The 25110-nt window shown below is 41.8% G+C and overlaps 3 protein-coding genes across 3 annotated transcripts; 1 reads left to right on the top strand and 2 right to left on the bottom strand.

Annotated features, from left to right (window-relative positions):
- The first annotated feature begins 2994 nt into the window (after window positions 1-2994).
- On the top strand, window positions 2995-7149 carry psme1 (proteasome activator subunit 1). Its single transcript, XM_055037431.1, has 11 exons — window positions 2995-3222; window positions 3493-3525; window positions 3620-3682; window positions 3816-3917; window positions 4382-4439; window positions 4763-4860; window positions 4945-5013; window positions 5109-5176; window positions 6243-6297; window positions 6439-6525; window positions 6881-7149. Exons 1-11 carry the CDS (start codon window positions 3184-3186, stop codon window positions 6959-6961), a joined length of 753 nt encoding a protein of 250 aa, XP_054893406.1. The 5' UTR covers window positions 2995-3183; the 3' UTR covers window positions 6962-7149.
- On the bottom strand, window positions 6982-9669 carry LOC129364647 (fat storage-inducing transmembrane protein 1). The gene is made up of 2 exons (XM_055037423.1): window positions 9309-9669; window positions 6982-8360 (listed from the first exon to the last, which is right to left on the bottom strand). The coding sequence occupies exons 1-2, from the start codon at window positions 9593-9595 to the stop codon at window positions 7688-7690; spliced, it is 960 nt and encodes a 319-aa protein (XP_054893398.1). The 5' UTR covers window positions 9596-9669; the 3' UTR covers window positions 6982-7687.
- A 1735-nt stretch (window positions 9670-11404) lies between these two features.
- Window positions 11405-22918, bottom strand: dcaf11 (ddb1 and cul4 associated factor 11). The gene is made up of 15 exons (XM_055037405.1): window positions 22702-22918; window positions 22126-22386; window positions 20230-20357; window positions 19873-19991; window positions 19649-19713; window positions 19416-19516; window positions 18463-18609; window positions 16894-16948; window positions 16496-16564; window positions 16232-16289; window positions 14954-15139; window positions 14717-14870; window positions 13760-13912; window positions 13488-13594; window positions 11405-12295 (listed from the first exon to the last, which is right to left on the bottom strand). The coding sequence occupies exons 2-15, from the start codon at window positions 22371-22373 to the stop codon at window positions 12215-12217; spliced, it is 1671 nt and encodes a 556-aa protein (XP_054893380.1). The 5' UTR covers window positions 22374-22386; window positions 22702-22918; the 3' UTR covers window positions 11405-12214.
- Between the last annotated feature and the right edge of the window lie 2192 nt (window positions 22919-25110).

The raw sequence follows: 25110 nt of genomic DNA, 5'->3' as shown, positions 1-25110 counted from the left end.
CAAACATTAAAGGAGGCTTAGCTCAACGATGTTTCAGAGCACAAACACTCATTGTATGTCTGCACAGCCAGACATGCAATGACACTTAACTTGCGGAATAGATTGTCTGGCACCGCTTCTGCCGACAAGACGCAATTTATACCACAGCAGTTTAAAGGCCAGCAAGAAAATAAACCTTTGCTGTATTTAAAATTTGAATGGCAGCGTGAATGGATGGTTTAGATAAAGGAGAGTTTTACAAGTAGATAAGCTTCGACAACATAACAATAATGGGTCCATTTGCAATGCCTTGCAAAAGTATTTATAGCTTTTTCAGTTTGCTGCGGTACAACAAACTTCAGTGTGTTTTAACTAAAAAAGACGATCACAAAGTGGTAGAAAAATGTGAGGATGAAAGAAAAGAAGAATTTTCTGTGTTGCCTTTCTTTCCCCCAAACAAATCTGAAAGGTGTGGTGTATATTTGTATTCAGCCCCCATACTCTGTTACCCATGAATAAAGTCCAGTGCTGGATTCAATGGGCTCTTTATCAAAGTGCGTCAAGATTAAAGTTGTTGTCTGAAGAAAGCCAGAAATCCCATTTCCAGGTCACCACAGGGAATTTCTGGAACAAGGTGCTCTGGCCAGACGAGATCACAACTAATGTTTTTAGATGCTTTTTAAAAAATGAAGTCAGAAAACTAACACAGCACTTTAGCACACCATTTCTACAGTTGAATATGGTGGTGGCAGCATGGTACTGAGGGGATGGATGGAGGTTTTCTGAGAGGTGAAGGTACACGCTCTCCATAGGAACAATTATCTTAGCATGCAAGAGGGTTTATGGGTATATTAACATCTTATAATGGCCCAGTAAAGTCCAGAGAACCTGTGGCAAGCACCATTTACTCCATCCAAATGAACAGAGCCCGAGTTTACAGTACATTAAAGTGTGTTGTAATACTTGGAGGTGCAAGTGTTCACCATGTTTGTAAGGGAATTAATATTAAATCAAGTTACAATTCTTGAAGAGAAGACCACAAGAACACTTGTTGAAGAATTATAAGAAAAAAAGCATTTCTATGAAGTGATGTAAAAAAGGATCAAATGAAACATCAAAGAATACACTTTTTGTAAGCACTACAGTTGTTTGTGCGAGTGGCTGATGGCGTTCACATGCCTCGTTATGATGACTTCTATGTAACTGGATGCAAACGAATGTAACTACATGTCTGCTCTGCTTTTCTGGCTACAGATGGCTGCAGAGCCTCTAACCTGGTCCAAAAGCATACTTTCCAGACACTGAAGCAAGTCCAAAAGTTCTCTGTGTACCTCCTCTCTCTGTGCCCCACTTTTATTTCTTTTTTTTTTTCTTTTCTAGAGATACATGAACTTTGCCCGGGCTGTTTCTCAACTGAACTGGACCGAGCTCTGTGAGCTTTTAATCACTCACCCGGTCAAAATAAGTCAATAACAGGTTGCGTTTTCAGCGCAAACAAGTCCAGCCTTTGCTCTTTGGATCCGGCCCTGAATTACATGATTCCTAAGAGTTAAAGTTCATCAACAGAAAACAGAGTGGTCCACCCGCAGCCTGTCACACACAGCAGGTGATTATATCTAACAGAGGTAATTCATGATGGATTTACTTGCTAACACAGTAGCGTGGTATAAAACGACGCTCTCCAAACAAGCAGGATCCTGTTAAGAGGAGGAGGCTCTGTCCTCTCTGGAGCCTTTATTTGTTTGTCCTGAGCAGGTTAACCACTGATCTGTCCACAAAAGTTCTGATGAAAGAGACCCTGTGACAACAGATGGCCCAATCGATGCTGCGATCAGACGCAAACTCTGCATTCAGTAAAAAGCGTGTCGTCACATTGCTGCCGCCACGTAAGTCTGGGATGAGAGATGAGCCTTGTCCTCAAATACCTTTAAAAATGAATTCAACCTCCTCACTTTAGTTCTGTTGCCGTGTTAATAGTCACTAAAGCCAAATGGTCTCAAAAAAAGAAGAAGAGTGTGACTTTAAAAGGAGAAACTGATGCAAAAAGACACTAGAAACAAATATGATTTGGATGGAGAGCTGGCTACAAAGCCAAAGCAATGATTTTCATGAGTTTGTTCAAGGGCTGTTAATGTTTGTACTACATGTTCTCCTTTTGTTTGTCACAAAATCCTTCAAGGAAGCAACAGCGACACCAAGTGGATCCAAGCAGAACTACAACTTATCGATTTTACAAGTTCATTGAGTCACTGGAGTAATAAAGGAGGTTGGGGGTGGGGGAATTTAAAGTGCAAAGACAAAATAATAATAATAATTTTAAAAAATTAAAAGGTTCTTTTAGAAATTCCACGTTATCTTTACTTTGTTTTAATCAGCCTGTGAAGTCCAAATTGTGCTCAGTTGGTACAAAGGGAACCAAAGTGGGAAGCATCACACCTCCACCAGCCTGAATTCATGCCAGGATGCTTACATTTTCATTTGCACGGAATTTATACCGTCGGCTCAACGCTGCAGTTCAATCGAGCAACATTATTCCAGTCTGTCACTGACCAATTTTAGTGACTCTCTGAACTGAAGCATCAATCTCATGGTTGACGAAAAAAATAATAAATGCACCCAGAGTAAGTAACCTGCTACAGCAGCTTTCCTGCTGCATGGTATCCAGAATATTGAGTTGTTGTTTTTTTACCCTCTAGAACCAACCTGGTAATTCTTCTCATGGATGAACCAACTTAAATTGTATCTAAATCATTTTCAGCTTTTATTTACACCCTAAAGGTGATTTGAACAGAGGTTGTTTGAGTGATTGATTAATAATCTGTTGTTGAAATGAAATAACGTGTTAAGCAGTGGTATTTTAAGGATATTTTATATTTCGGCTGCAATTATACATTTGCTTCTGTTATCCACATTTTTTCTAAGCGGGTTTTCCTACTTGTTCTGGGAAGAGCGGCTTAAAACTACAACGCCCACAATTCACCGCGACCGCTCGCAGCGAAGAGGCGTAATCAAAAAAATAAAAACTTCTCCTTTACTTTCATTTTCGCTCTTTATGCTGAGTAACTCCGGACACTTTCCGTGTTCTGCACGGCGTCGAGTTTCACAGTGAAAAACGCGCATTTTCCCTTTTCTCCGTCGCTTTTGCCAAAGCTTAAACATTCTTTCATACGTCTATTAAAATAAGTTTTCATCTGCGGAGCGGACATGGCTTCTCCGGGTCTCCAACTCGAGTCGAAGAAACAGGTGAGCTCCGCGGCTAGCATGAGGGGTTGACCAGTTCCACACGCGCTGCCCCTTTAAAACACCTGGACGGAGAGGTGGTGATGCTAACAGGTGGGCTGGGGGCGGGGGGCCCAGCTGTGTTTCGGTGTGTTTGATTCGCAGGCAGACATTAGGCCTGAGGTCAGGTCAAGGCTCAGGTTAGCCTCACGGCCTACAAATGGCGTTGCGTCGAGAAATATAATCCGAGCAGGCTGCCACTGCAAAAGCTCTAAAGTGATGTTTTTGTTTCAGGTGGATGACTTCTGTCAGAAACTTTCCAAGGAGGTGATGTTGTGTTTTATTATTTTAGTTTTTTGGACACTTTCATTTTTTTTTTTTTTTTTTGAGGGTTTGTATTCACGTGAATTGTCTTCAACAGGCAGAGCAGCTGCTGTCCAAATTTTTTCCTGAGAAGATTGAACAGCTGCAGATGCTCCTGAAGGTATGAGAAACTCTCCCCCCCCATCACAGTTCTGAGCAGTGAAACCAAAAACAGTCACGGTGTATTTTATGAAAGAAAAAAAAAGCATCACACCTTTTTGTCTTTTTTTTTTTTTTTTTTTAATTGTTGGCAGACATCTTTCAGCTGCGATGACCTGGCTGCCCTGAAGGCCCCACTGGACATCCCAATCCCAGATCCGGCCAAAGAGGAGGCCAAGCGCAAGAAGAAGGAGGAGGTCGGTCCTGAGCTAAAATGCTGTCTAACCCGGACCTGGATTACTTCAGGCTCATTAGCTCAGCGATTTTATCTTCGTTTTTTACGGCACTGAAAATGACTTCTTGGCTGCCGGGGCAACAATGTGAAATCGCTCCAGGACTTTCATAGCCCAAAAGATGTGTGAGCCTTTTGTTTCAGATGATGCATAATCCCCTTCTATATTTTCACTTGAAGGGCAGAATAACTCCCACATATAAGCAAAATAAATATTGCATCCTATGCATATTTGATGTCGATATTTTTCAGGGGATTAAGTGAAAATTATCAGTCTACCAAGTTTTGGAAGGAAGCTTTATTTGCGAATGCTCTTAAAAAGTTGGTACATGTTCATTTTGAATAGTGATAAATAGCACCTGAATAAGCTGTTCAGCAGACAATCGGTGGAAAACGCTTGACAAGAGACTTTCCGTTCTCGTGTTGCAGAAAGAGGCGAAGGAAGGGAAGAAGGACAAAGACAGCGATAAGGAGGAGGAGGATTCAGGTAAAACCGGGACAAAGAGAAGCCGTTTCCCGACACCAATCACGGCGCCTTGCTAAGGCATTCATAACCATGAACCTCTTCACGTTTTCTCACATTACAGCTACAGACTTCAATGAGTTTCATGGGGATATCATGTGACAGGCCAAAACAAAAGTGGAATTAGGAAGTGAAAGAAAAAGGGAAACGGAAAGAGGGGGATTTAAGGGGATGCGTACTTTACCAAGGCGCCGTAAACTGCTGATTAGAACGAGCAAAACTAAACGAATTCAGGAAACTGCTCTAATTCTGTCTCTAACATACGCATGTGTGACTCTGTCCTCTAGGGCCTCCTTGTGGTCCCATCTGCAGCAATGAGAGAGTGGAGAGTCTCTTGAATGAGGTCAAACCTGAAATCCAGACTCTGAAGGAGAAGCTCAACACAGTCAGTTTATCGTTTTAGTCTTTCCAGTCACCTCCTGCGGGTCTGTTAGACCTAATTAACGAGTCGGACGATGTTTCCTGTCAGGTGTCAATGTGGGTGCAGTTGCAGATCCCCAGGATTGAAGATGGCAACAACTTTGGAGTGGCCGTACAGGTTGGGAACTATCAAAAATCTAAAGTGTAGACATGCTTTTAACGTTTGTTGGAATGATCCAGAGCTGAACTTTCAACGTTCGATCTCTTTAACAGGAGAAAGTGTTTGAGCTGCTGACCAACACGCGCACCAAGATCGAAGCATTCCAGACTCAGATTTCAAAGTAAGCGCCAGCTAATGCGTGCCGGGTTTTTGGCTAACGATGAGAAGGAGCTGATTTCACTTCCGTCTCTGGTCCTTTTCTTTCTCACTCGTCAGTTCAGTGTGACTGCAAGTGTGTACTTTACATCAACAGACGGAAGGGAACATCAGGGCTATCGGGTTGTGTCTGTTGGGTAGCATTTCTGATACCCTGAGCTTTGATTTAAACACACTTGTAGGTAAAAGTGACAGTTTTTTAGCCAGAGATTTTCTGAAAATCAATAATAAGCCCTATTTAATCCTTGTATTTGTAGGGGTAACAGACCCAAATGCCTGTGAACAGTTAAAGTTTGCAAATACTTAGGACACCCCTTTAAAAATGCTTGTAACTTCCTATTTTAATAATTAACACTCTAAATATACCTTAATAGGCATTAATGCACACCATGGAAACTGTTTTAGTGCTACTGGATAAGCTTCACTCTCCATGTCTCTGCTGTTAGCCAATCACCAGCCTGGAAAATAAATGGTGTTCCTGGATTGGCTGGTTTGCAAATATCAGTACTTGCCTTAGTACTTCCGTAGCTGCACTTTCTTGAGAATACTCTAGAAAAACATTTTAAATATACGCAGATTTTTCCACAAATAATTTTGAGTCAGATTACACAGAAAAATCAGCAAATACTGAATCGGGATGTAAAAACCAAAAAGGCCTTTCTGTGTTAGCCTGCTGCTAATCTTTTATGGACAACCAGACTTTGAGAAGTTTATCGCAGTCCAAAAGAACAAAAATTATGGCTTTTTTTTTTTTTTAAGTATGAAGCTTTGTTCTTTATTTGAAACACATTCTGTGTGAATACAATATGTAATAGCAGAGATGATTTTCTCCATTCAAAACCTAAGACCAAAAAAACACAGTTTTTCTCGATGACAACATCCATTGCATTCAGCCAAGCAATCTGCGAGAAGCTCGGTTGTCGCCTTTCGATCTTCCGCTCTGTCTTTGTCACTCGAGTCTACGGTTAAATGACGACACGCTGAGGCCGGTGACGTTTTGTGAGCAGCTCCTCTTGTGTTTGTTGTGCCAGGTATTACAGTGAGAGAGGCGACGCTGTGGCCAAGGCCTCCAAGCAACCCCATGTGGTCAGTAGCCGTCATGTTTATCACCCAGAAACCTTTGCAATCTTGTGGCTGCAACGTGACAAAATGTGAACAACTTCAGCCTAAATCCAGCATGCACTCTCCCGCTTTTAAATGTTTTTTCACTCCTCCTTTCTGTCGCAGGGAGACTACAGACAGCTGGTTCACGAGCTGGACCAGTGTCAGTACAGAGAGCTTCGCCTGGTGGTCTTGGACATCCGCAACACATACGTAAGACGCCATATCGCCACGCTGTTGTTGAACTGATTTAGGGAAAAAAAAGTTGCTAATCACATGTATTAAAGAGGACACAGCCATCTGCTGTGCTTCGAATCAGATATCCAGCATGTAAACGATTCCAGCTGTGTCCGATGGTTCAGTGGTGCCCCAGTTAATAGGAAGGCAATTAAACAAATTGCTTTGCTTGTGTTTAAACTGATTAGCGCGCCACATCCTTTCCAAAAGCCCATGCTTCTCGTCCCTTTGGTCATTGTCCTCCTGTGTTTGACGCTGGCGATGAAGACGGCTCACTTGGGTCTCATTTTCATCTTGCTGTTTCTCTCTCTCTTCCTCTCTCGCCCCTCAGGCGGTGCTGTTTGACATCATTAACAAGAACTATGACAAGATTAAGAAGCCCAGAGGAGACGGGAAAGCTCTCATCTACTGAGACCAGCTTTTTTCTTCTTCTTTGTTTTTTTTTTTTTTTTTTGGGTTTTTGTTTTTTAGACAAGCTACTGTTCTGTAACACTGATTGAATTCCAAAACACACACATCCTGGCAAAGATGATGTTCTCTCAGAGCGCTGCATGCATGTTGTCTCAGATTACAAAAAAAAATAAAGCAACAGGATTCTTACGAGTGTTCTGCTGATTACTTTGAACAAACTTAAAGGGGCAGTGTTACGTAAAAGCGACTTTTTTTTTTTGCTCATCAAAGACATACCAGGAGTGTTGCTTCGATTCCTTTAGTCTCCCATGGCAAAAACATTTGCTCTCGCCGCATTTTCAGCGCATCTATGAACTGGAGCTGCAGCCTCCCAGCCGAGCCTCTGTCCCCCCCAGAGCGCGCCCCTCCCCCACTCTGCTCCTTCAGACTAGCCAGCAGCAATAAGCAAACACCTGAGCGTCTGCTGAGCTCGTTATACGTGAAACACTCTAAAGAACGACTGTAGTCTGGGAAAATAGTGGAAAGTCGTTGAGGACTTCCTGAAGGTGGCAGGAGCTTCTTAAAGAGACAGAGACCCAATTTCAAGTTGTTCAATTGCCAAGTCAAATTTCTTAAAAGTCACAATTCATTTATGTATCATCTTTATAACAGCTGAAGATAACAGTTACTTGGCTGTGCTATAAAATGTCATGTTGTAACTAGAAAATGCCTAATATGCCCCTCTAAACTACTTGGAGTGTTTATCGGAGTCTGTGCGGGTGAAGAGGCCCTCTCCGGGTAAACCAGGGGACCCCTGACTGCGCGGTAGCCGGTACCATCCCTGATAGAGGCTCCTCCACCCCAAGTAGCCCAGAGCTCCTCCCAGCTGCTGAGACGGCCACGCAGGGAAGTATGCCAGCAAACACAGGAGCAAGAGCATCCATATGACGAGCAGAACTACACAGAGGAGGAAGAGGACTCCCAACGGGGAGCTAGGGGGCCTATGAAGACGCCTCTCCTGCGCCAGGTGGAGACCGAATACGGACAGTTCCTCCACAAGCAGCAGGCAGCACAGGCAGAGGACGAGCGTTTCCTGCGACACTTCGTACCCTCTCCACATCATGTTGGCCTTGAGGCACGACGCCTTGCTCTGGTCTTCGTGCAGGAGCAGCAGAGGCTGCCCCGGGGCGGAGGAGCTCTGGGCGTCCTGGGCGGGCGCCAGAGGTTCGTAGCAGGCGCCGGCTGCGTCCTCCAGTAGGGTGAGAAGGCGCCGACAGCCCCACCACAGAAGACCAGCGAGGCCGATCCGAGAGAGGTGGCGCAGGGTGAGGGAGACGGAGCGGCGGGCCGAGAAGGAGAGGAGGGCGACGAAGGAGCCTGTGAGGATGCAGGTCCAGCCCCAAGTAGACCTGAGGAACTTCCTGTAACACGGAGAGCAAAGCTTATGGTTCAAAAGTCTGGAAAATAATGTGAAAACACAAACTTACCTCCCCAGGACACTCTAGATAATTCCAGGTTTCCGATGAAAAGGCAAAAAACTGTCAAAATAAAAAACATGTCTTGCATCTAGAAATTGATCTGGTGTCAAAACGAGATTATTCAAACTAAATGAGAACCGGAGATCGGCTTGCAATCTTTGACATAAACACAAAACGATCAAAGATAATGAAATATTCAAAAGGAGTAGCGCAGTTCTATCATGACAGTCCAACATTTTAAAAGGATGAATAAATCTCAACTATTTCTCTTCAAATAAGTAGCCGTGTTTTACACAGAGGCAGTTTTGACTTCCCAGGATTCGGACAAAAACAAACTTCATGGTCATTCATCTGTACGTTTAAAATGTAAAATAAGTAAATAAGTATCAATATACAGTAGCTATAAGATCATTGGTAATAATTAAGGTTAGTGAGACCCAGAAAATTTCCATAGTAGCATCCAGACTGCAGAAGGCTGTATCACTTATACAGCTGTATAAAGGTGATACAACTATATATAATATATAAAAAAGCAATAATAATATATTTTATTATCATTTACATCATGATTTAACATGATTCTGTGAAGGGGCGGTGGTTTGGTCATGGCCCCCATTAATCCACCCCTTGGAGACACCACTGTTGAAGGTTATTCAATCGATCTGAATACCAATCAATGTTCTCAGCATGAATAATAGTCCTTATAACTGGAATTACCAAGTTATAATTTCTCAGCATATTCTCTTGAGTGTTTTTGTCATATTCCAAACTGACTTTATGCATCAAGCACTTTCCCTGTTTTTCATCAATAGTTTTCATACCCAATAGTCCCCATCAATCCCTCGCATCAGGACCAAAAGCTAATCTCTTTTTGCCGTTGAAAGCTCTCACCTGTACAGGTAGTGGTTGCCGTTGGCGAAGATGCTGTACTTGGACACCCAGAAGCTCAGCAGAGGCCCAAAGAAGACCAGCCCCGACAGCACCAGGTGGAAATGCCTCCGGACCAGGCTGCATCCTAAAGCCCAGGCCAGCAGGCGGGTCACGAACTCCAGGCCGGCACTCAGAGGTCTGAGGATGAATCTGCCCGGGAGAATCAGCTCCGCCGCCACCTTCTGCAGCTTTTCCAAGTTGACTTCTGCCCCGAAGCTTGTCCAGGAGTTTTCGCTGTTTTGATCCATGGAGATCGATGGTCTTGCTTGTTGCTGAACAGGCTGGTGTCCTGTTGGTGTCTCTCTTTTGACTGTAGAAGGCAAACCAGTCCCACTTTGTGGCTGTTAGGCATGCAGCAGACCACATGGTATATAAAAATATAACACCTCTGCCCCCTTTTGCCCTTAAAATCCCCCTCCCCCATCTGAACACAGGCTGAAAGAGGAGACGTCTCCATGCAAGCTGCCACTAATGATCCCATTATTTTTTCAAAGCACCAATTCCTAGTGTTGACACGACAGCTAAAAATACCGGACACTCCTTTGCTTCTCTTATTTTCTTTTCATTTTTGCTGTCAAATTTGAAAGAATTACTCCTACACAGATAATCGGTCTTCTTTTTCTGACTCTCCTTTCATTTCTCGAATAGAATCGCCTATTTTTAGGCTCGAAATTGCTGCAGGCCTGCAATTTGCTCCAGCAAATGGCAACATTTCTCACAATGCTATCAGCTTTTTTTTATTTCCAGTGCAGGACATCAGGCTTCAACCCTTTTAAGCCATTTTTTTTTTTAAATTCTTGAGCAAAAAAAAAACAAAGCACAAAAACAAAAACTGACCACTTCCATTCTTTCCATTAGATCCCTGAGCTATAAACAGGATCAGCTGGGCCTGCTGCCTCCACGGCGAGCTGACAGGCTTGTTCTCTGGCAGCCGAACACGTTTCAGACTGAAAGAAAAACCAAAGTTGGGTTTTTTTCGACATGATTCGAACAGTGGGCGTAAATAAACGAGCCACGCCAAAGAATCCAAGACTAATTTTAGCGTGCTTGCAGCATGGCTGCCGCTACAATGTCCTTCAGGCCTCTTTGCTGTGGTTACTGCGGCCGGTCGCTCATTGTTTATTGTTTGTCGGACGCATTTCCAGCAGCCCCCCTGGTGAAGCGTACAATTAGTCCAGGAAAAAAAAAAATCGATTTTCAGAACAGAGACGCGTCAGAATGACGCTTTGTGTCCTGTGACTTTTTAACCGGGTTTAAAGTGCAATCAGATTACCCTCCAAAACCTAAAGCTTAGATCTAATCACCATTCATCCCTCTGCTGGCTATTTTTTGCCACAGAATCCAGTTTTGTCACTTCCTGAACGGTGTCTGATGCAGAAGACAGCCAGCCACCAACTCAACGTGGTGATGAAGGCTGCTCTGCCTCAGACTCCTACTTCTGCTCTTTTTACATGTTTAGAGCTTAGCTTTTATTTTTCCCTAAAGCAATTTCTCCAACTGTATGGGTAGCTTAATATGCTAGAAGTGCTGGTAAGGTTGATTTCAGTTTTGAAATTGGCCTCTGTCTCTTTAAGATGCTCCTGCTCTTTCAGCACGTCATCACAATTCTGTTTCAAAAACAGAATAGAGTACGAAGTCCAAAATTTGGAGTTTTTGGCTATTTGAACAGCCAGTTCAAACAAAAATGCATATTTTTTATTTAACATGTACATTTTCAAGCTTTATTTGAAAATGTATATTTTACAAAATAACTAGTTTTAAAAGATTCAAATACTCTAAAAACTAATTTTTCATTTAAAACCAGATTTTTATTTTTTTATTTTAAAACTTTTCAGTATGTCAAAAAAGCAAAAATCTAAAAACAAAACATCAGGGCCAAGTACTTTTCTCGCAGCATTCAAGCATTTAACTTTCATTAACTTTAAATCAATATTCTCGTTTGAGATGAGCCTGTGTACCTGGGCAAATCAAATTGCATTTTCGTTTTTTCAGCTCGTCGTTCCTGCCAAGAACCACAAAGAAACACATTTAATAGTGAGAGGCGACAGTCTTTGTGATACAATCAAAGAAAATTCTCTTTTTATTGACACTGTAAAACAACTGTCTGAAATTGAGTCTTGAGGAAATGTATAAACAACAGAAAATTGCATATACAGATCAGTGTGAGAGAGATTAACCACGAGCACGTCCCAGCACAACATCACGCATATTCAAACCTTTTAAATATGTCACAGGTTGATGCCGCCTAGCAAAAAAGATCAAATAAAATCACTCTTAAAAAATAAAAAGCCATCTTGGACCGGCTGGTCGTGTTGCAGACTGGTGAAGAGAGAAATCTATGGTCAGGCGTAGTATTTGGGATTTTGGGCATCTAAATCTCATCACAGCAAAAATGAAAAATCCCGACATCAGTTCCCCGCAATGCACATCTCATTAAAATACTATACATGTATACAGAATCATCATCATCATCATCATGTCCTGCCTGCAATATCCATCACGTCTAACTTATTAAGCACTAACTTATCATTACGTCTTAATATCGCTCTGACTGCAGCGCTTTGCAGCGCATTTTGAGGTCGGGTTAAGTCGAAAGGCGTCGCCTGGTTTATTCTGCACAAGACAAAAAAAAAAAAAAAAACGGAGAGAGGGAGGGACGAAGATCCAAAAACAAACAAGAGGACGTCCCTCTGCGTTCAAAGCCGCTCTTAAGGTGGGACCATTTAGCCGTTTTGAAGCAATGCTCCACCGCCGTGCCAGCCTGGCCTTCGATAATATCCAGCATTGAATTAAAAGGCTCACGGTTCGTCTGAGCTTCCGAACTCCCAGCAGCCTCGGTTCCAGTGGCGGGCTCGTCATCGCGTCCTTCATCTCTTCTCTTCCCTCTCCCGCTCTTCCTCCAGCGGGTGGGTTTGTCTGTGCTCCCACATGCGCACCGCTCCGTCCCACTGTGGACACAGTTTCAAAAACAGAATTGAATAAAAAGTTCAAAATTTGGGTTTTTTGGGTATCTTTTTTTTTCCTAGTTTTTTGTTATGTATGTTGTCAACTTGCTTGCTGTATTTCTAAATTACGGTTAGAATACTGAAATTTTGTATTGTACAAATAGTATTGTATTCTTAATTACCATTTAATTTCTTCTGCTCCATAATTCATGACATTTTATCCTAGTTCTCCTATAATTATTACGTTACATCTGATTGTGTCTGCTCTGTTTCCCCAGACACCCAGTCGGTGTTTGTCTCCTTTAATTTAAAGGGGTGGGGTTTTCCTCTCCACTGTCGCCACATGCATGCTCGGTATGAGGGATTGCTGCAAAGTCATCTATCTGCTGTTGCTACATGTTTTTTTTTCCTCACGATGACTTTTGCTGTGAATCGGCGCAACGTAAATGAACTGAACTGCATGAACGCCGAGCTAAAGACGGCTTCATGTATCAACTCTGTAATCATGTATTTGTATAAAAATGATTTCAAAACCATGTTTGAATCGATTTCAGCACATTCTGTGAATTTGCCTCCACTTCTAATAGAAAAACAAGAGCAAAAGAAATGTTTTTGATTGTAAATTTTAAAAATCCTGCATACCGTCACATGTATTTGTGAAAAGTCAATTTTTATCTGGAAAGTGATAAATATATAGGAGTTTGAAAAAGGGGTAAAATAGCAGCAGAACATGATTTTATTGATATATGTTGGAGAATTTTTCAAAAGAATAAATAGCTTTTTTATTGTAAAAGAAGATAATTCTTCATTAGTCCCACAAATGGGGAGTTTATTTATAGAGAAAATATTATTATATTTAATAAATGATCTCTAAGCAAAAATAATCATCATAATTAACAGTAACAAAGGCTCAAAAACGTCAGCCTGTGTGTAATTAGCCTGTGTTTTCGGTTTCACTTCATTTATTTCAGAAACTAACTTTTCAATAGTTTTCAATTTTACTGAACATTACTGTTTTACGCTTTGCATATATAAAGAAAACAGCTTTAATCTACTATGAAGAGACAAATCTGTCACCTTTGATGCTTTAAATTCAAGACCATTTTACAAAAGTCCAGTTTCTATGTCTCTATGTAAGCATTTCTTAAATTTGGCTTCCTTTAGATGTGAGCCTGTCTGCATGAGCGACACTCACAGAGCTGCTGATGATTTTGTCATCGTAGGGGTGCCAGCTGACGTCCCTCACACACGCGTCATGACCCGACAACCTGGATACCACCATTCCAGTCAGGACGTCGTAGACTGGACACACGCGCACACACACACACACACACACACACACACACACACACACACACACACACACACACACACGCACACACGTATACAAGCAACTCGTCAGCCTCGGGAAGAGGAAGAGCGGCGTTTTTTCTTCACGCCGGGAGTTCCACTGGAACGAGGACTCACTGACGATTTTTCCCGTGGAGCAGCCGGAGTAGATGAACCTCTGCCCGGTGCTGAACTCCGGCGAGAAGCGGCAGCGGATGAGCGTGTGCAGAACGCCGTGGCCGCGGTAGGTCATCACCGAGGTGTCGCCGGTCAGTTTGTGTTTCTTCAGGGCTGCGAATCCAAAACACGGATTTTGAAAATGTGAACGTTTAATGTAGAGAAAGGTTGAATGTTTCCGACTTCTACGAGTCGTCACACAAGTGATCTGAATTTTACACTCAAACTCATCAAGCTGCACTCTTTCTCAATAGGGTATTTTCTTGTAAATTCAAGTATTACAAAAAAATGGTTAATTAATCCGAATAACTCGATTTAAAATAATATAATGAAGGATTCGTTACACTTGAAATTGCTTTTGCAACAATTGTTGTTTTGATGCCATTTTTGAAGGCGTAATATAAAGAAGTTGTAATAATGCAATTTTTCCCTCTCGATACTCAATAAACTTTAATTTTGTAAAAAGAAAAAAAAAACTTAGTACTGGAATTGGAAGATATTTTAAATGTCCAAAATAAAACACAACAAACAAAAGCAACAAATGAAATGAAAAAAAAGCACACATATCCGAAAACAAAAACAAAACTGCACTTTCAAAAATATTTAATCATCAGAATGAAAATGATCAAGCTTGTTTTTATTCATAATGCGATTAATTGATTACTTGATTAATTGCAACAGGCTTGAGCTTTGCCTTGCAATCCTCTCAGGTTTGCAGTGATCTCTTGCTCCTTGTGCCCCTTTTTAATTGGTCTAATTTAATTTTCAGTTTTCATCGTCCAAATTAACTAAACTAAATGATTTAAATGCATAACTCGTTTTTTTTCTTTCTTTTAATGTAGCTGAATTACTACATTTGACAAACTTTTAGACGACGTTCTAATTTACTTAAGTGAGGCCCCTCAGCCCCGTCCTCACCTCTCTGGGGAACCTGCTGCCAGCGGTAGTCCCAGTTTTGTTGGGTGACTGCCAGGCGGGAGGCAGCCAAACCCTCTTTGGGTGAGAATTTCCGGACGTCCCACAGCTTGATGGACTGGTCCTTCGAGTTGCTAATGAGATAGCGAGCGTCGCCCTGACACACAAAACGCAACGAAGACTTGAGGCGCGTAAGCCGAACATCAGACACGGCTCCGACGGAGCAGCAGTGCCACCCACCTTGCTGTGGATGAAGGTGACGCCGTCTCTGTGGCCGGCCAGCTGTCCGACTGGCTGCGGCCTGTCCTCTCGCAGCGTCCGTCTGTCCCACACCTTGCATAGAGCGTCGTCGCTGCCAGAAAAGAGCAGCTGGGACGAGCTGTCGGCGAACGCCACCGCGTTCACGTCGTCCTCGTGGGCATCGATCTGGGGAAGGGTGGGGGCCACAAAAGAGAGAGCTGGTTGTTGTGGGCGACATGTAATGCTCAAAACAGAGATAGAAGTGGGGACGGACTCAGATGGTGATGGAGCAGATGGTGGCAGTCACCTACTGACTGCTCCGCAGGGTGAAGCTGAGGGGCGAGGGAGTTTGGTTCTTATCCTGAGATGCACTCGGTGCAGCAGCATGACTAGCCACTGGAGAAAAGTCTAACACTGCAGGAAACCTTGGTTGATAGATGATCGCAAAAAGCACTTTCTCTGTGCCAGCGCTGTACATCTGGAGTAGACGTTACGTGCTCATGCCATTCTTCTTCGCAAAATAGATTAAGCTTAGTCAGCTAGATGCAGAGCACCAATATTTAAAGCTGTTGGATGTAAGGTTTATAAACAGTATGTATTTTTTACATATTTGTTAAAACTGTCAGTATGTTCTTACATTATAATACGAGACAGATAATGTGTGAAAAAAAAAAAAAAAAAACAAAAAAAACGAGGTCCTCTGGCTTCTCACTTATGTGCTGTGGCTAGCTAGTTAGCTATGATGGAGGATAAACAGTTTTCCTGGAACGGCAAGTTGTTTCTTCACCCTTAGCACATTAAGCAGAGTGTACATTGGTTGGCGGCACTAAGACCCTCCCCCTGGCTCTGATTGGTTGTTTCTGACTGGGAGCGGTGCATTTCTGCAGATGGCAATAGGAGCAAATGAAAAAGCCAGAGGTTATCTGTCTCCAATTATAAAGTCAGGAGAAATTGATGTTCGCCATTGGATTTAAGTTTGGAACAATTATTATTATTAATATTATTATGAGAGTATTTTGATGTCATCCATTCCATTGGAGCTCCTATAAACAGGTTTTCTCCGAAGATTGCCTTGTATTTAGCTCCACCCATCATTTCATAAACCCCATTTCCCCAACCAACAAAACATCCAAACAGGATGATACTTTCAGTACCACATTTCATAAAGCTGACGGCGAAATCAGTCTGCCAGTGTCCTTCCTATGTGTAACATTTAGAATAGATGCTCATGTCCGACTTCACCCGAAACGAGAAACAAGCACACCGACCTTCACTCACCTTCAACGTTCGTTTATTCTGCTCAAGATCAAAAACGTAAAGGCAGCCGTCGTTTGCTCTGAAAACACAGGACGGGAAACACTGAATACATTCCCGCTCGAGACTTCCAAGCAATTTACATCCTTCCTTATTAACTGGTGAAGTAAGCAGCGTCCGCTCCCTCAAGACAAGCAGCTGCAACAATGGATTCAGTTTTTTCTTAAAAGAGCTCTCAGCGCTGCCTGTCAGTCACTGCTTTGACGCGTGACAGCGAGTTGGACTCACCCGCCCAGAATCTCTTTGCCATCTGTTGACGCAGCCAGCGAGAACACGCAGAACCTCCTCTCATCTGGACTACAGAGCACACACACACAAACACACACACACACGTTATTATCACAAAGCAGTAAATCCCAACCTTGCAGCCTACCAAGTGATATTGCACATAAAAAAAATCAATAAAAAAACAGCGACATGAATTTGAATGAATGATCTCGACATTAGACAGAGGGACACAGACACACTTGGAGAGGAAGGACAGGATGGATGACGGGGCGACAGCTGCTGACAGCGTCATTCATCCGGGTGGAAATGAAGGGGGAGCTGAAGGAGGCCAGGCGGGTAAGGAGTGATAGATTACCTGCTTTGTAATGTTATAAGTTACTATGAGGGGAAACACTAACTTGAGGTCCAGGGCGGTGTGGTTTTCACTGTCTCCATCTATACTGCACAAATGAACTGTGGGAGAGACAGAGACAGAAAGGGAGCATGTGAGAACCAAATGTTCTTTATCGCGCCAGTCGAATAAAAGATTTCGGGATAGGCGTGGGATAGCTATCGGTAGCTCACAGTGAGGTTTATACAAGAAAAAACATTCTTTGCATTTTCATGAGTGTGCCACTCACCCTAACTTATTCACTAAAAAGACAAATCTGGATGTTCGGGAAAAAATTCATTATATGAAAACCGTACTTTATCGGCAATTATGCTATGACTTTTGCTTAAAGCTGCTGCATAATAATATTTTACACATTTATTCATTCTGCTGTTATGGCCTTACAAAATAATATCAGAGCAATAATATAGGAAAAAGAAAGTCCAGCCATCTGCAGAAATACACAGTTGGAACAGAAGCAACCAATCAGTGAAGAGGAGGGTCTTAGCGCTTTCAATCAGGGTGATGTGTGCGCTGCTCACATCCGCCACCTTGCTTTATGCTACGCTACAACTTCTTCCCCACAGCGGAGCCTACCGTGAATGCTAAGGCTTGTTAGCATGACTACCAATGACGGCAGATAGAAAGTTTTCCTGGACCAATAATTTACAGCTGTGCTAACAGCTGTAACTTGTACAAGAGATTGGTTGACAGCACTATGACCCTCCTCCTCCTGGCTCTGATTGGTTGCTTCTGAGTCAGCCGTGTTTTTCTGCATACGGCAGTAGGACCACAGGGAAAATGTGAAGAAGCTTGATTTTTATTTTTCCACAGATTATCTCATACACTTTTAAGAAATATGTCAAATTATATATTTTCAAAACACAGCTTTAGGTTTGAGTTTCAAAATCAAAATGCTAATATGTTGTACAAATAATGAATGTTTCATTTATTCTAGTGTTACTATCTTGTTTCAAATATAAATTGCTTAGATCCACATTTATATTCTGATGACTTTTAATTATTTGAATGACTAATGATTATGTTATTTAAGGAGAAGCGGCAAAAGCAAATGAGGTGGATTAGGGGGCCTGCACTTTTTCACATTAACAACTGACGCTGAATATCGACCCAGCTGTCAGCAACGTCACTTTGAAGTTCTGCAGCAGAACCACGGATGAGGAAATCAGAGAAAGGGGACGAGTCATGATCCGAACAACATCATCTGTAAAACATGTGTGAGCATAAGAACTTCAAACAGTAAAATCTGTTTCACAGCAACTGCTCTCCGAAGAAGCAGCACGACTTTGCCTCTGCAGTACATATAAACAAATAAACAAGAACAGAATCGCGCTTTTTCCAAGCTGCTTTTTTATGTCCTTCAGAAAGAGAAATCAAAACCGATTAAAAATCAGTAAGTCAAGGCGTCGCCAAAACCGCATCTCAGAAATTGGCGAGAAAATTCCGATCCACGTGGAAAAAACGCTGAGATGTGGTCACTAAACTTGGGAAATACCTTCCCTGGTGTAGCAGTGTTTCAAGTGTCTCCCGTTTGTCTCAACGTCCATTTTCAGTCATTAAAAGTAGTTGGCCTTACTGTAATCAGACCAGCTGGAGTAGAGCACGTTGCGAGCATCCGGAGTGAAGCAGACGTCCAGCACGCTCCAGCCCACGTCGCGCGCCTTCACTGTCTGCTGCAGGTGGAAGCGCCCCCTGGTGGTGTCGTACAGCCGGATATTCTGGTCTACAAGACAAACAACATATATTTGCACTGCTGAAACTCAAACATTTCCAGGATTTAAAGTAGAAAATGACACGTTACCTTTATGTAGCTATTTATCATTATTATTATTGTTATTATTTGCTGTAACAATAGTTTGCTGTAATTTTGCCCCACTAGTGTATCTGAGTTGCGTTTGTAGGCCGCCTGAATCGCACACAAAGCTTTCTTTGAGACCGAAATAAAGACTTTGCAATGGCCACTCCAAAACATTGACTTTGTTGTCTTTTAAATTAATTTGGCTGTATGCTATAAGAGTCACAATCCATTTGCGTCACCCAGTTTTCACTTTCTGGATGATATCTTGCTTGGGTATTTTTAATCTCTTTTGTGAAGTGCAGATTAACGAATGCGTGCATTCAAGCATCTTTGCTGTCAAGAAAAGACGCTTGACGTAAAAGCTGGCTAATTCGTTCTTCGTTCTGCACTAAGCAACCTTTAGGTCCCAATTATATTTCAAAGATAAAAGATTCAGGACCCCAGTCGAGCTTTACCGCCAGTATTAGGCTCCTTCTTCAGTGCCTGCAGCAGCACATCAACAGTGAGCATTTTAATGAGGAAAACAAATAAAATCAAATGACTAGGGAGGAAGGTGGCAGCTGTGTTGTTTACTTCCAAAATAGCAACCTAATAAAAACAGAAGTATGCACTAAATGAGGAATTGGGTGGGGGCTGGGGGGTGGCAAAAGAAAATGGCTTTTAAACAAGAACTGCAAATAATTCCAGGATCATTTCCTCTGGGTTCTCATGTCAAATGCCATATTGTTTACCTTGGCAGGCGGAGAGGAACATGTTGCCCTCCTCACTGTACACTCCACAAAAAGCTTTCTGCAGGTAAGTATCCTTGTGGGACACATAGTTTGGCAGAAAACTGCAAGGAAAAGGGTCAGAATAGGGTCAGAAAAGTCATCATTGTGTTCAGTGCATAAAAATCTAATTGTATATACATATATTTTACCAATTTTCATTTTATTTTTTTGACGGGGGGGGTGGATATACTCACTGTGTGCGGATACGGCTGCACTCTCCATGGGAAAAACTGGAGCCTCTACATCTGCCTTGTTCTCTCTGGGCATAAAACAGTTAATAAACAATTACTACCTGACAAAAACACACACAAGCAATTAAACTCTGTTAAATACATATTTATAATCATGTTTAACACAAAACAAGTTCGTGTTTGATATTTTGCCATTTTTATTTATCTTTTTATTTCTGGGGTCGGACCTCTGTGAGCATGTGGGTGAAACTGTGTCGGCTTTTCAAGGCGGACGAGGCCGTAGCCAGGAGGATCTGCGTTCGGATCTCACTGCGGTCCACTTCCTGTGTGTCGGGCTGGGAGTCCACTGGACAGGAAGAAACGCAGTCTAATAAGCAAAAAACTGGAACTGGGTCCTTCTAAGACATACAAATCAGCTGATTTTTTTATAGTTTTCAAGAACTTTCTACTCAGGAGTCGACGTGATTTTACATGAGCACCAAGACAAATTGTAGTTCTGAAAAACGGGGACAACAGGTTATGCGAGAAGAGACGATCAAAACGAGAATTTGGCTGGCTCCCACGGAGCCGCGCGAGGAGACTACCTGGCGGATTGTAGCGGTCGCCCAGCCGCCCGTCCCAGGCTCCGTCGCTGTCCTCATCGGAGTCAGAGTATGACTGGACCAGCTGCAGTCCAGTAGCTTCATGGCCATGGACCACTCTGACCTGGCCCCTGCACACAAAAAGACAACATTGATCAACATCCACGCAAGAATACTGACAGGAATCTAAACCGATGCACCGAAAATAGAATCCTTCATGCAAATTATGTGGTATATGTAATTTAGTGTTTTCCTCTGTTGCAAGGTGAACACGGAGGAGCTCAAAAAGTAGATAAGTGCAAAAAAGTCACAGTCATTTTCAGTTTACGATAATGTATGAAATTGCATTGAAATATTTCACTTTTTGTCACACATTTTGTGCTAGACCAAAAATGGAGTAAAAGAATATTGTCAAGTGGAAGGATATCAGTTTGTGTAACAAAAATATTGCAAAGCGGCCGTTTCTGACCGATATACTCCAGATGTCACGAGTTCACACTGCATACAAATGTAACCTTCAGTGTTGCCAAGGAGTGCAAAGGTCACAGAGGTTTCTGGAAGCAACGCACGGAAAACAACAGAGGAGTGAGGAAAATGTTGGATTCATCACAGCAGATATCGCATCCACTGTAAATGTTATTTATTTATTGTCTTTAGGAACAGCTTGCGGTTTCACACCATGCAGGAAACGTAGCACGCCTCCAGCAAACGGTGCTCCACTCGCATTAGATCAATTTACTTTTTTTTGCAACAGAAGGAAAACGTGGCCTCTCAGAAAAACTGGTTGGCTCACAATATCGGTGAAAAACTGGTAGTGGCAGCATCATGAGGTGGGAATATTTTGACTTCTTGTTTGTAAAGAAAAACAAACAAAAGAAAAGCTCAAAACCGTGTTTCATTTGAATTCGCTATATCAGTTTTAACATTTTCTTTATTTCTTTTACTTATAGAGTAAGTAAAATTTAACTAAAGAGATAGAAGGGTTTTTTTTGGGGGGTTTTTTTTTAGAGACTAAATCTTAATAAGCATATCAGCAACGGAATCAACAGGTATAAAATTACTATTTTGCGATTAAAATTACAGCCATTAAATTTAATTAACAATGGAGCAAAGCCATGTCTCGTGTGAACAAGCCAGTAGTTTTATATTCTAGAACTGGATTTAATTACAAATTCTTTCTTTTTCAGCACATAAACATTCAGTCAGAATGTAGGTTATCGTGGCCCACGCCACAAACACGCTTTGGAAGGAACGCTGCTACTTCAACATCCAACGGTTTCTTCGTCTTTTAACGTTTTACTTTATTCACTTCCCACCCCACACACACCCCAAAAATTCTGATTTTTGGGGGGGTTGTGGGGAGGGGGGGGGGTAAAAACAACAAAAACAAACAAACAACAACCACAAATTTTAACGCCCTTCGAGTGACCCCTAACGCTCCTAAGCCCTAAACCAAGAAAACAAAAATACGGATAAAATGCAATTAAGACTAAAAACCCGCAAACGTCAAACCGATGTAGTAGGTGTGATTATCGATTACACTGTCTGCTTCCATGCACTTGAACTGCAGGGTTGTTCAACGTGTGCATAGGTGAACGTTCTCCGTTGCCTGCACGACGTTCACATCGAGGACATGAAAGCTCCACTGTTTTCTATGGTAACAGCCTCGTGAAAGTGATAGCCCTGCCATTCACAATTTCATTGATAGGGATTCTGTGTGTCATCTGGACTGACCTACATAACATAAGCGACCAGGAAGTGGGTCGTTTTAGACCCATTATGTGAGTTTACAGAGCCATTTGGATTCCCTGAGTTGTCCAATTATTTTGTAGTGTCTTTGCTCTTGTTTTTTTTTTTTGTTGTTGTTGTTGCATATAAATGACTTCCTGACACATTTACCTTCTCAGTAGGTAAGCCAGCACTTCAGCTAAATCCACGTCCTCCTCGAAAGCGGACTGCCTGTCGCTCTGCTGCCTGTCAGCCGTCCTGCGGCCTCGGCTGCTGCTGCTGCTGCTACTGCTGCTGCTGCTGCTGCTGTTGCTCTGGCTCTGGTTCTGGCTCGGTTCTGCTGCTTCAGACCGGTCTGCTGGGTTGCCACTGGAAGAGCCCCTTCCACAAGACATCCCAGAACTGGACTGCGAGCCCATAGACTGAGAGGGCCTGGCAGAGACAGAGTTAGGAGACTTTCTTTATGGGGGGCAATTTGGGGTTTTAGTTTTGCAGAGGTCAGGTGAAGAACACCGTGTGTATTAGGAGGAAATAAAAAACAATAATTAAAAAAGAAGCGTTAGGTGATGTCAGACTGCATCTAAAGGAGCCACTTTGACAAGTTATTTGATTACTTTGACTTCTTAAACCCAAACTACCTCAGTGGTTCGCCAAATAGAATCTAGCGTCACATTTATCCTGTGTGTTCGTGCTGCATGAAACGATTTGGAAGAGTTAGCTGAAGTTGCTAACGACAACAATAGCTACCGATGGGCAGTCCTCTTGACAGCTCGTCGGTTCAACTCCTGCTGGGTTCGGCGGCTGGACCGGGATTTTCAGCCCGGTCGACCACACAATGCTGGGGGGGTGTTTTCGCAGCGAGCGAGCGGGTTTTACCACAGCAGCGCGGGGTTCGATCAGTGGGCAAGCTGGGCCACTCCGTCGATCGCCATGTTGTTTACAAAAGTGTGAAAAAACCCTGCGGGTCACGTGACCAGCTGTCGTCACATAGCCTTAGAGCATAAATAACTTTTACACCTCAACGACGTGTCACGGAAATTAACGTTTGTTACGTACGACACGTAACTTTATTAGCAATAGATTGTGAATTTTTCTCCAAACTATATATATTTTTTGTCCCTACAAGCTTTATAGAACTTCTTCATGACAGACCAACACATTGTTATAATAATAATAATAATAATAATAATAATAATAATAATAATAATGACTATTATTAATAATAATGAAAACAATAATAATAATTAATAATAATTATTATTATTATATTGTTATAATTATAATATTAATTATCATACTTATATAATTAATAATTATATTATATAATAATAACAATATAATATATTAATAATAATAATATAATCGTGATTATAATAATAATAATTATTACTATTATTAGTAGTATTATTGTTGTTATTGTTTATAAACTATAGAAAGAAAACACTATCATGTAAATCCTGAAGAGTGTGGCTTGTATTTGGGCTTCTTGAACCTTCATGAGCCAGTCAATTGGACAGCAAATCCAGAATAGCCAATTCATTTTCCCTCAATATCAGAAATATCAAAGTCAGTCAAATATACAGCTTGTGTCGTACTGCCAAAGCTAAATATATTTAAATATATTTAGCTTGTGAGCTACTAGAAAGGGAAATTACGTGCATTTTCAGAGGGCGTCTCAAGTAGCGTTCCCAGACTGTGGAAAACTGTAAGCTGTTCTTTTTATTGTTGTCCTCTTGCTACTCCTCAGCCAGAACCAGATTTGTGGAGTAAGTTAAGTTCTTAAGTTCTCTGTAGATCATTAGGTCTTCCTTGTTACCATCATGGTTTTTTATTTTATTTTATGCAAATAACCATTCAATGACCCCTCTCAAAACAGGCATAATCTAATAAAGACAGATAAGTTAAGAGTAAATAGGTCAGGAGCTAACATTAAGTTCATACAATAACATCTGGGCTGGTTTTAAGGGTGAAAACAGGCTAATCAACTTTGAACTCCAGTCCAGAAGACTCTGAATTTCTGGAGGAAGAAATTAAACCTGCAAAGAGGATTTAGTGTGATTAAAAGCATTTTTTTAAAGAAACTACTTTGCAGAATAGTTTTGTTCATGGGTATAACTCAAAAGTTGTGTGGTTGGTCTCATCAGCTGGATTCAAGTGCTAGACTGCAAGAGCTCAAAACGCCACAGGTTTTGGGGTGGTAGCTTGAAAAAAAAAAAAAAAAAACCCCAAAACAACAACACAGAAATATCTGAAGTGTTCTTATTAAGTAACCCAACAGTGTGCGATGCATCTCTCCAACTCTGTGAAGGTAAACATGTCAGGGTGTGACCTGGCTCTTGCTCGCTGACTTCCAGCATACGCCCCATTAATGGATAAATGGATTTTCATGCAACCGTTTCCTTTACTTCCCCCAGAGGTGTGTTTTTTTTCTTCTTCTTCTTCAGTGACTGAAGATGTCTTAAGGCTTTTGTTTTTATTGTTTGCACTCCTTTGTGCTGCCATTTTAACCCCAGCTACGTAGAAATTATAGACTTAGACTGATAGACTTGTTAAGATCCATCCCAGGTTTTTGTATTAATCCCCACCGGAGCTAGTTTGGACGAGTAGAAGTCAGTTTTATTCATCTTGTTTATTTAGCGCAAGGCTCTGTTCTCCACAAGCGTTTAATTCAGATTTAGTTTCTGTTTCAAAAGAGCATTTTTGTCCAACAGTACCTGCGCCGGCATTAGACCTCATCTTGACTCGATTTAAACCTTGTCGGGGAAACTGTTCAACTGGCTTAAAAACCAGCAGGTAAAGTTGCGAATAAGTGTGAAAAAACTTGTCTTGATGGTTCAGAATAAAATCGTAAAACTATCTGTGCTTGAAACTTCCGGCACAAATTGGCCAGAACAGCCACTGTTGGGGTCTCAGCAGGTGAAAATCCATTGCTGACGAACGACTAAAAAAATTTTATACATATGAGGGCCAGAAAAGTTGAAAGTATTCACAGGCACCACCACTTGATTATTTTTAAAAGCTACAAAGCACTAAACTAAACAGAAAAGTCAGATTTTGTCAATCATTGTAGGTCCAAGTGTGATTTAAGGTGTTCATCATTTCTTTGTGATGACTTTGCAATCTTTTTAATTTACTGGTTTGTAAAATTTTGCACCG

This window comes from Poeciliopsis prolifica, unplaced genomic scaffold (genome assembly GCF_027474105.1).
Source record: "Poeciliopsis prolifica strain line A6 unplaced genomic scaffold, Auburn_PproV2 SCAFFOLD012, whole genome shotgun sequence".
NCBI lineage: Eukaryota > Metazoa > Chordata > Actinopteri > Cyprinodontiformes > Poeciliidae > Poeciliopsis > Poeciliopsis prolifica.
The sequence above is the reverse complement of the archived record's forward strand: the minus strand, read 5'-3'. Positions and strand labels throughout refer to the sequence as shown.

Coding starts and splice junctions, on each gene's coding strand:
- dcaf11 (XM_055037405.1), bottom strand. CDS start 22,373: ATGGGCTCGCAGTCCAGTTCTGGGATGTCTTGTGGAAGGGGCTCTTCC. Junction 19,714..19,872: donor TCACCCACATGCTCACAGAG/GTCCGACCCCAG, acceptor TTTTATGCCCAG/AGAGAACAAGGCAGATGTAG. Junction 16,290..16,495: donor GGCAAAGAGATTCTGGGCGG/GTGAGTCCAACT, acceptor CTGTGTTTTCAG/AGCAAACGACGGCTGCCTTT.
- psme1 (XM_055037431.1), top strand. CDS start 3,184: ATGGCTTCTCCGGGTCTCCAACTCGAGTCGAAGAAACAG. Junction 4,440..4,762: donor TAAGGAGGAGGAGGATTCAG/GTAAAACCGGGA, acceptor TCTGTCCTCTAG/GGCCTCCTTGTGGTCCCATC. Junction 5,177..6,242: donor TTCCAGACTCAGATTTCAAA/GTAAGCGCCAGC, acceptor TTGTTGTGCCAG/GTATTACAGTGAGAGAGGCG.
- LOC129364647 (XM_055037423.1), bottom strand. CDS start 9,595: ATGGATCAAAACAGCGAAAACTCCTGGACAAGCTTCGGGGCAGAAGTC. Junction 8,361..9,308: donor GGCAACCACTACCTGTACAG/GTGAGAGCTTTC, acceptor TCCGTGTTACAG/GAAGTTCCTCAGGTCTACTT.